This window comes from Sardina pilchardus, chromosome 21 (genome assembly GCF_963854185.1).
Source record: "Sardina pilchardus chromosome 21, fSarPil1.1, whole genome shotgun sequence".
NCBI classification, from domain to species: domain Eukaryota; kingdom Metazoa; phylum Chordata; class Actinopteri; order Clupeiformes; family Clupeidae; genus Sardina; species Sardina pilchardus.
Genome location: NC_085014.1, coordinates 24,113,727 through 24,123,726, shown reverse-complemented (window position 1 = coordinate 24,123,726; position 10,000 = coordinate 24,113,727). Strand labels below are relative to the sequence as shown.

The following is a 10,000-nucleotide window of genomic DNA, read 5'->3' as shown; positions in this document are numbered from 1 at the left end:
CTATTCCCTGAAGAGAGAAAAAAAGGGCTATTTTAGTCCCGCACGCATACACGTCCTCTCCCACACACAGCGTACCAGCACAACTTCTCCCACCCATTATCCCAGCATGAGGCTCACTGGAGCTGCCTGCTCCCTCTCTGTTGTTGTGTCTGTCTAGAGACAAGCTGAACGAGCTGCGCCGCGAGAAGCAGAAGCTGGTGGAGAAGATCATGGACCAGTACCGGGTCCTGGAGCCTGCTCTGCCCACCCCCACCAAGGCCAAGTCAGTGGAGCTCTCGTCAGCCATGTCTTCCGCCCCCTCACCCCTTCCCCCTCCCCCTCCACCCCTCCACCTCACCCCCATCATTTGCTGCGTGTCTTCCCCCCTCTCTGGGTGCTTGCCTCCCTGTCCTCTTGTGTTTGCATCTATTTGCTGTAATCGGCTGGCTGTCTTAAATCTCATCAGCTGGAACTGTGAGTCCTCCAGGGATTGATGTGCAGGTTGTCAATCTCCAAATGAGATAATCTTGTTTAATATTGAAAAGGGGAAAAATCAGCACTTTCTCCGACTTCAGAGATCAATGTCTTCATGGTCCTCTGCCACTTGCTAAAAGGCAATAAACAATGGCCAGTATGTTATAAATGTCATCCTTTTCCAAGGCTCAACCTCCCCTATTATCTTTCACCTTTTCCTTCACATTGTCACGTCGTTTTTTTCCCCCCCTTCTCAAAAATCTGAAGGTTTCTCTTGTCCTTTTTAGCCCTCTGTTTTGTCACTCGTCTTCATTCTCTCGTTCTCTGTGTGACCTTTGCTTTCCATCTGCTCTCACTCTCTCACTCTGTCCATCTTCACCTTTACCCTCCTGTCTCTCTTTGTGTCATCCGTTCTTTTACTCTGACACTCATTCTTTTCCCCCCCATTCTCGCTCCTCCTCCTCCTCTTCCTCCGGCTCCTTCCCGTGCCCTGCAGGAAGAGTAACTGGATAGCCGACCGGATGAAGAAGCTGATAAAGCCGCGCGTCGTCGGCCGAGAGGGCCGTGCTCAGTTTGTCGCCTGCGGGAGCGTGGAGAACCTCGCCGAGACGTACGACATTGTGCACCACTCACCGTCACCTCCGCTGCAAGGTAGTGTTATCGCTCGTCACTTATCTCTCCCTCTTCACCTATCTTTCTCTCTCACTCTCTTACTCACACACTCACACTCCCATCACTTCTTCTATCTCCTAGTCAGAGATATATATATATACACACACACACACACTTCCATCACTTTTTCTATCTCCTAGTCAGAGATATATATATACACACACTTCCATCACTTTTTCTATCTCCTAGTCAGAGATATACACACACACACACACACACACACAATCACCCATTGCCGTCTTCACCACCCCCTACAGACTTTTCCATTGTGGCGCAAGATGAGAGAAATAACCGCATTATTGTTTTTTTTATTGCACACACACACTCATACAGATAGGGAAAGAGAAAGAGAAAATATCTCTTGAAAAGGTCATTGAGAGTGTGTGTATGTGGAAATGCACTGTGTCACGATGACCTTTTCTATTGGTTGATGGACTTAGGCCATATGCGTAATACAGTATTTTATATTCATTATGAAAATGCATTTCATTAGTATATGGTGTGTTTTAAGTATGGAATGACTTTACATACACTGCATATGTATATATGGCTTAATTTACATGTTGTCTGGCCCTGAATGTTGCTTCCAAGAGCTTGGAATGTTTTTCACTATTTCTGGAAACTGTTTGTTTTTCTTTCCCTTCTTCTTAAGAAATAATTGCTGTTTTTTATGTTTGTGCTGTTGTGTACAGGTATTTTTTCAACCATTTTCTTCTAATTGTTATGGTGCGAAGCTCTGCTTTTTGGACAGGTTTCTGCTGAGGCTTTCAGTGATTAAGGAGAATATTCTTCTCATTATAAATATATTTGTGACAAATGTATGGATTTCATATATGGGTTATAAATCTCCCTCCTTTTGACGATGACCTTTTGACCTCTGCCACCACAGACCTTCGCAGTGCACCGGGCTCCCCCACCCCCCTGCGGAGGGTGGCGTCGGCAGAGTCGGACGAGCCCCCGAAACAGCGCTCGGGCCGCCGCAAGCTGGGCTCGCGCCACGGCTGGGCCCTGGGCCGGGGCGGCCGGGGAGGGTCCATCTCGCAGTCCTTCAGCCCCGGGGACCAGCGCGCCTCCCCGCGCGAACGCTGGCGCACTTCGCAGGCCCTGTGGGAGGCGGAGAGCAGCCCCAGCCAGGACAGCGAGGAGGGCAAGGGTGAGGAGCACAGGCAGGGAGGGAGGGAGGGAGGGAGAGGGAGAGGAGGTCTAGGACACACTGGGCAGGCACTAGATGGAGCTGCCTGGGCATAATAATAGACTTATAAGCATAATAGGGAATTCACCATCCAGCCATAACAGCCCATTATGTTCAAATTTGTGTCGACATGCCTGAGTTGAATTCCCCCCTGAAGTGTGGGAAGTGAAACAGTATATCACACACAATCCAAAGCACGATGCTTTACGCTGTTGATGGTGGGAAATGTGGTGCAAAGACATTGCGCTTGCACATAATGTTCCATTAAAAGTCCATTTTAGTGTATTTAAAACATCTGTAATTCCGAACATTTTTCAGTGTTGAACATTTTAAGTATGCGTGGCTATTTCATTTACTGTGTGTGTGTGTGTGTTTGTGTTTAGCTGAGAGCTCGGACAGTCTCAGTAGAGACGCTACCCCAGATCGGAAGCGCCTGTCTTCAGGAGCCGAAGGTGGGTGAAACAGGACATAAATCTTTTCACAGAGATAAGGAGCCAACATACAGTAACAGTTATGCAGTTATGCACACTTACGCACTTACAGTTATGCACACTTACGCAGTGCTTAAATCGAAAAAGAAAACACTGCTTTGAGTGATTCAAATCTCTAGACTTGGCCTTGGTGTGATAATACTCTTGTGCTGCTCTTTATGCACATAAGTGGAGGATTTTATAACCCGAGTTCTGAAGAGATCTCCCATAACGAGCTGCTGCTGCTGCTCCTCTCTTTTTCAGATGCCCCTTCAAGCAACGAGGCAAAATCCACGGACTAGAGCGGATTTGCAGGCAGCAGGCAGTATACCACCACTGACCTGCATGCCCTTTGTGTCAGTTCAAAACCGAGACGCTGTATGTGTTTTTACTGACATGAATTCTGGAGGGTCGAAGGGTCAACACGAATGACTTGAATACATTTTTTTATACCGCCTTACATACAGTATATACCTACATGCATTCAATCATGCATATATTTACACCAATAAACACATTTTTGTACTGCGGCCCTATAAGAATGATGTGTGCATGTTTTGAAAGCAATACACTGGCTTGCTTTGATTGAGTGTCATAGTTGCTAGGATAGTTGATGGGCTCCTAACGGCTGGGCTGTACTTACGGCATGTGACCATTGAGGGGCAGTGTGACAATAGGCTGCTCCATCAAACTACTTAGAGAATGACCGTGTCTTTGCAGAAAGGTTGTCCACTCTGTATTTATGTTGAACAGAATCGCTGAAGGGGGCTTTGGGCCTGGACTTGGAGAACTGGAATGACGTTTTTTGGCCTTGACTGTGGTAATCTCGAGAAGAGTGGAGCCGCTAAAACATTTGGGGAGAGGACTTTTGACAAGCCTACCTCAGGTGAATCGTAACTCAGACGCGACAAATGGGAGCGCTAATACATCTAATGAATTATACTGCCGTCATGCTGCGTCCTCAATCAAAACACGTCAGTTGGTGAAACCATTTGTTTATGAAACTTTGATATACTGCGGGTAAACCATCAGGACATGTCAATCATTGGATAGGCACAGTGACAACCCCCCCCCCCCCCCCCCCATATCTTGCACTGAACACTGGAAACTTTCAATTCTTCTAAATCTTTAATACAAAGCATGAAGTCCACTAAAAGTACACTCAATAATTTATCGGATTGTTCCCTTTGCGCACATAGTGTCTGTTCAGTAGGCCAATAATGTTAGCTTATAAAACCAATGGAACATGGAAAAGTGATCCCCTATTCCCCTGCCCTCTCTCTATCCCCTCGCCTGTAGCGTTTCTGAATTATTAAGAGCTGTGCGGCTCTGTAATGCGGGCTGAGTGAGGCTCGGGGAGAACAAAAATATTCCTGTCCTCCTCAACCGCTTCTTACAGCTGTGGTGAATTCCAACTCCGCCATGACCTGTAGCAAGGGCCGTCTTGAACACACAACGATATTATTCTGTCATTCATTGCGAGAAGTGCTGCTGAGCTATTGAACGCTTCAGCTGATCGGATGCACAGTAGGTGTTCACAGAGACGGTAGCCGTGTCCGACCATTGCATCCTGGATTTGAGGTGATCCTTGAGGGCAATTATTTAAGAGTGGCCTTGGACAACAATGGCCGATATACAAAGTCCTCGACGAAAATCACCATTTGTGATGGATGGTGATCGCACTCTCCCTTGTCCCCTGTGACAGAATGCGACCTCTCGACCTTTTACATAAGTGCATCGTGAATGTTGTTAGGGGCATGAGCGGTAATGTGGTGACTGCAAATATTTCCTACAAGGACCCACTCTCATTCATCCTCTCGGTCTCTCTCCCTCCCTCCCACCTCTGCTGTCCACCCTCCCTCTGCCTGCTTTTTCCACCCCCTCCCTCCATCTCTCCCTCCTTCGTCTCCCCCTCCATCCCTCGCTCTCCCCCTCCCTCTCCTCCCTAGTGTATTAAAGGCTTTGACGCTCTCAGTAAAAAGCTGATTTATTTTGTGGAGATATCGATCGGTCCCTGCATTAAAGATTATAATTCATTACCCCGGCCCTTTTAATACATTAAACACTCAAAATAAAAATAAAATAAAACAAAATCGAGGTGGGTGCGAGTGGAAAACACTCAGGGGCGTCCGCTCACGCAAGCACTAACGCAAACACACACCACACACACACACGCACACACACATACGTACATACACGCGCAAACACACACCTTCCCTGTTCATCTCAATCACTTCCAGACTCACAAACACAAACACTCACATACAAACACACCCTTCAGCAATATAGCCACACATAAATATTCGGCAATACTCCACAGCATAAAGCCAGACACCCAGCTAGACTGACATGAAAATAGAAGGCACACGCGCACACATAAACACACTATACTGTAACTCAATGACAAAACATGCAGACATACACACACAGAACAACGGTAAATCATACCTGTGGCCTGACCATGACGGCATACATTCAGTGACTTATACAGTGACATTAAAGGGGTCGTCGTTGGAGAGGGTCTCTGTTAATTCTTTTTTTTTCTATTTCTTGGGGTGGGAAGGAGAGGATTCTTGTTTTGTAATTTGCACGCTGAGGCCTATATCAAGAAATTAATGAATGGCCCCGGGGACATGGTAATGATTCACCACAAACTTACTGTGAGTAAGAGCAAACCTCCCAAACCACACACGATTCTTGCCTGACCTTCTTTACGAACTAGAGGCATTTCATTTTCAGCCGCTTAGCAAAGTAAGCCTCTGCACACAAGTAAAAAAAAAAAAAAAAATCCTGGATTGAACCGACCATATGGAGACCGACTTGAATAATTGCTAAGTGCAAACTTTGATGCTGATACGCTGATTATTCAAGTGCAATGGGGAGGGATTAAGTGGAGTAGGTTTCCGTCAGTGTTGCAACACCCGAGTAAGTCATTGGTGAGTTTCAGGGAATTGGGCTGCTATGATGCAGGTGTGTTGCCCAATCATGTCATTTCAACACAGCAACCCTCAGCGTCGTCCGTTCCTTTCCACTTGACAATTACGCCGAATTGTCTATCTTTCCATGCCGCTTTTTGCGTTCCCCTCTTTGTGCATCCAACTCATGAGCTCACCCCCCACCCTCTCTCTCTCTCTCTCGCTCTCCTCCCCACCTCAACCCCCCGCCCAGGTTTATGCACCCCTCCTTCTGCGTGGTGTTTCCGAGCCCTGACAGGCTTTCAGGTTGTAAATCACCCAATTGATCCAATGGGGCAGCGGAGTGTCCTGGGTTCTGCTAAGCAGCCATTTTCATTTCACAAGCAGTTTACCACCATCGCCTCACTCCCTCTCTCCCCAGCATCCATAAACATCAGGTTTGCCCTCCTCGACCCAACGCACACACACACACACACACACACACGCGCACACACATACACACACACAGTCTTGACCCCTCACTCTTGTCCGGAACACTCAATCTCGTCCACTCTCCCTGCCACTTCGGTAATCTGTTAGAAAGGCCATCTTTTTATCAGATCGCACGGAGGAGGAGGACTCGCCGTCGTCGACGCAGCTGGTGACACACAAGGAGACGCAACTGGCTAACACGGAGAGAGCAGACAGATGCTCTGGGTTGACACTCGGCGGGAGATACTGTTACCTCCGAAATAGAAAGCCATTCGTAAAGAGTGAGAAAGTGTGTGTGTGTGTGTGTGTGTGTGTGTGTGTGAGAGAGAGAAAGACAGAGAGAAGGAGAAAAAGAAGAGAGAAGGAGTGAGAAAGGTTGAGAAGAAGAAAAAAAACAAAAAAACGTTTCCCCTGGATGATTTGGAGACGAGGTGAAGAGGAGCGAAAGCGCGTGAGAGCGTGCGAGCGAGCGAGCGAGCGAGCCCGTCGAGTGAGAAAGTGAGGGTGATAAAAACAAGTGCGGCTAATCTGTCTCAATAGGAGAGTTAGGGCCTTTTAGGAGACACATCTCTGTAATCTTCACTCGAGAGTCACCAAATCAGGGAGGATAAATGATGCGTGTTTGTGATGCAAATAGTGGGAATTGAATTAAACCGAGAGGAACGGTGGAGCTCGAGAGGAGAGAGGGGGGATTCGGAGAGGCGAGGCGGAGAGGAGAGGAGAGAAGAGAGAGAGGGGGGGCACTAGAGAAGAAGAGAGGGCAGCAGTTAGGCGGAGGAATAAATGAAGGGAGAAGGGGAGAGAAAGAGCGCTGATGGGACGGGATGAAGAGCGCCCGTGGGATAATTACTGCGCGAGCGCCACTGTCCTTTTCATTCCAGCCGCACTTCACTCTCTTCCTCCCTCCTCTCCTCTTGTCTGCTTTATGCATGTACATCTCTCATACCTCCATGTTAAATCCCTCTCAAATGGGCCCAACTGCCCCCCCCCATCTACCCTCCGCCTTCTTCTGTTCCACCCCCACCCCCTGCCCTTCTCCATCTCTTGCCTTGTACAATTGCAACACTTCTGTCTTCCCTCTCTTTCTTTCTTTCTTTCTTTCTTTCTTTCTCTCCTCTCTTCCGCCTGTTCTCCCACTCTCCTCTGCTCTGTCTCTCCCTCCTCATTATTCGTAGAGGTTCCTGTGATGACAGTATCTGGGCTGTCCGCCGCTTATTAAAAAATGAAAATGACTTCAAATGAGTTCATCAAGAGCTCCCTCTCTTCCCTCTCCTCCCATCAGGCAAGAACAGAGAGGAAAGACTAACAGACTTACTGGAGATTTCTCTGCATGTGAGTGTGTGAGTGTGAGTGTGAGAGAGAGTGTGTGTGTGTGTGTGTGTGTGTGTGTTATTCCTTCCGACGGAAATAAAAACCAAACCAAGAATAAAGAGTGTAATAACTTCATTTGAAACAACATCCAGTATGGTCTCGAAGCAGTTTATCTTCTGCGGCGATGTAAGCGGATCACTTAAGGACTAGAGCCCCTTTACCCCCACAGTGCAATTAGTACAGTAAGAAAAGAGCAGTGCAGAGCCATTAGGTTTCCAAAAGAATTGACTTTAATGAGACTCTTTCATCAAGCCCGCAGACATACAGTGAAATGGCGGAGAGGAAAAAATTTAAAGTTATTTAATTGTAGGCTTGTGAGCGTCGAGATCATGGGCAGAGGCAAAGCAATGTCTCCATTTCCTCCGGTCTAATAGGTTCAATAACTTATACGTGCCCATAAGGCACCCCCCTCTCTACGTGTTGCCAAATGTTTATTTAGCTGGAGTAGAAACATATTAGAGAATACAAATCACATCTTTGGCTATTAATATTACAAACATCACTTCAAATCCACTCAAAATACATCACCCCTCTTAAAGAATATGATAGAATATTAATCTCATGAATTAAACAAACTGTGCACTTACACAGGCTAGTCAGTAGAAAACAGCTCTAATGAAATGTCCGTGCTGGCTCCTTGTGTGAACCACATCAGGTAACACTCGTTAAAAGCATGTGAAAGTCAACATAAAGATTCCACCTATTTTAGTGTTTCGTTTCCACTTCATTAACACCAACGTCAAGGTGAAAATCGCAAGTTGCACTAATACCGTGAGGGCTATGCTAACATTTCCTACCTAATAAACAGGCACAATGTTCATCTTAACATTGTATAAACTAAATCAATGGGTCTTCACTTTTACCAATTCTCCTTTAAAACCACAGCCTGAAGTGCTACACTCGACACTGTGAGCCTAATTGCTGTTATTGACCCTACGTGTTATTTTGCGAGCACGTCTTGTTTAGGAAGGTGCCGGGCGGTGTTGTGCCCAGACCAAGCCCCTCTATCTCTAAGCACTTCCCAGCAGTACCCACAGTAATTACACATGTTTGTCAGATTTTTCTACAGAGGGAAAAGAAAAAAAAACATTTAAAAAAAAGCGAGCAGAGATAGGGTGATGGAGGTTGGGGGGTGGGGGGTGGGGGGGGAGCAGGAGGAGGAGGTCAGGCAAAACCATGATGGGTGGCGTAGCGTATCCACGGCAACCGTGACAGGCAATCATAGCTTGCTTTTCACAGAGGATCCTGCCGAGAGAAGATGAACAGGGATTTTAAAGCGTGCAGATTAAACTCTTTTCATCTAATTATCATCCCTGCCAGTACCATTATCGTTACGACCATCAGCTCAGGTGAGAAGCTCAGGTAGCCCACCCTCCCAAGACATTTCCCCCCCTCGAGAATAGCAACATCAGGATTACTATGCCGTCTGAAGGACTGTTTAATGGACATGTCTATTAGTCCAGAAAAAGCATACAAATTACTGTGCTATTATGACAATTATTAGTCTACATTTACAGCTAAGATTAGTCCGTCATTCGCAGGTGCACAAATCAGTTTTTCAGTGTAATTAGACAGAGAGTGTATTGCAGCGCTAACATACGGGCACAGGGGGGGGTAGTTTGTTAGACGGAGAGAGGAGGGGAGATAAGAGATGGTTATCGACAGCCGACGCGCTGTCCTTCTAACAGGTTAGCTACAGCCAGCTACGAGCACTACGCTGTTCAAGAACACACAAAGGACAGACAACACACAAGCACCAGCGCACGCCATGCCTTTTACCTGTCCGCCAGGTGGGCTCTCTGACTGGCCAGCAGACTCGGCTGATAAGGGGAGGGATGGACATGAGGGGTTTTGGGGGGGAAAACAAGCAAAAGATTGTCCAAAAGAATCCAGCACATGTGGTGATGTGATATGCATGGTTTTATATGACATTACTCAGCGTGAAGGCTATTCTGGAAAAGGCCATTCGGGAAATAAAAATGACTTCCGCGGGTGATTTGTTACCAGAAATGGCTGTAAATGACGCTACAGGTTGTGCATTACGTTGATAGTGGCTGTGACAGATGTTGGCAACGATGACAGCAAGACAAAACCCAAAAAGAGCCAGAGAGAATTACAACGCATCTCTATGGAGCCCTGTTTGTCTTGGTGGTAAGATGGTGGTGCATTTGAAGGGACGTACATTAAAACAAGTGGCCTACTCTCTGTGACCCTAACAGGCATCAGGTCCTCCGACATGCGGTGAGAAAACCTCTCGTGAGTCACCCCATACTGTTCCGAAAGTACCTCTCTGAATAAATTAACAATGGGGGCAACACTGTGCTTTGCAGCTGCTAAATTCTTAACTGGCCAGACGTAATTTAAGTTGCATTAAAAGTCAGGCTGTCAGTGAGCGCTTTGTATGATTCTCCCGGGGTCTACAGTATGAGTTTGCAGATATTGCTAAGTGTGTGTGT

The 10,000-nt window shown here is 46.9% G+C and overlaps 2 protein-coding genes across 3 annotated transcripts in view; one reads left to right on the top strand and one right to left on the bottom strand.

The window, feature by feature from the left end:
* The window catches only part of ccdc88b (coiled-coil domain containing 88B), a 19,133-nt gene extending 15,816 nt beyond the window's left edge, over window positions 1–3,317 (top strand). Inside the window, exons 25-29 of the mRNA XM_062524365.1 lie at window positions 158–262; window positions 950–1,104; window positions 2,015–2,278; window positions 2,701–2,769; window positions 3,052–3,317. Of these exons, the coding sequence (XP_062380349.1) occupies window positions 158–262; window positions 950–1,104; window positions 2,015–2,278; window positions 2,701–2,769; window positions 3,052–3,089 (631 nt within the window). The 3' untranslated portion in view covers window positions 3,090–3,317. The remainder of the gene's footprint in view (window positions 1–157; window positions 263–949; window positions 1,105–2,014; window positions 2,279–2,700; window positions 2,770–3,051) is intronic.
* Window positions 3,318–7,751: 4,434 nt separating this feature from the next.
* macrod1 (mono-ADP ribosylhydrolase 1) overlaps window positions 7,752–10,000 on the bottom strand; it is a 59,578-nt gene continuing 57,329 nt past the window's right edge. Inside the window, exons 10-11 of one of the 2 annotated variants that reach the window (XM_062524493.1) lie at window positions 9,324–9,364; window positions 7,752–8,789 (exon numbers count right to left, since the gene is read on the bottom strand). In XM_062524493.1, coding sequence (XP_062380477.1) covers window positions 8,778–8,789; window positions 9,324–9,364 — 53 coding nt within the window. In that variant the 3' untranslated portion in view covers window positions 7,752–8,777. The remainder of the gene's footprint in view (window positions 8,790–9,323; window positions 9,365–10,000) is intronic. The other variant, XM_062524494.1, reaches the window with a different exon arrangement.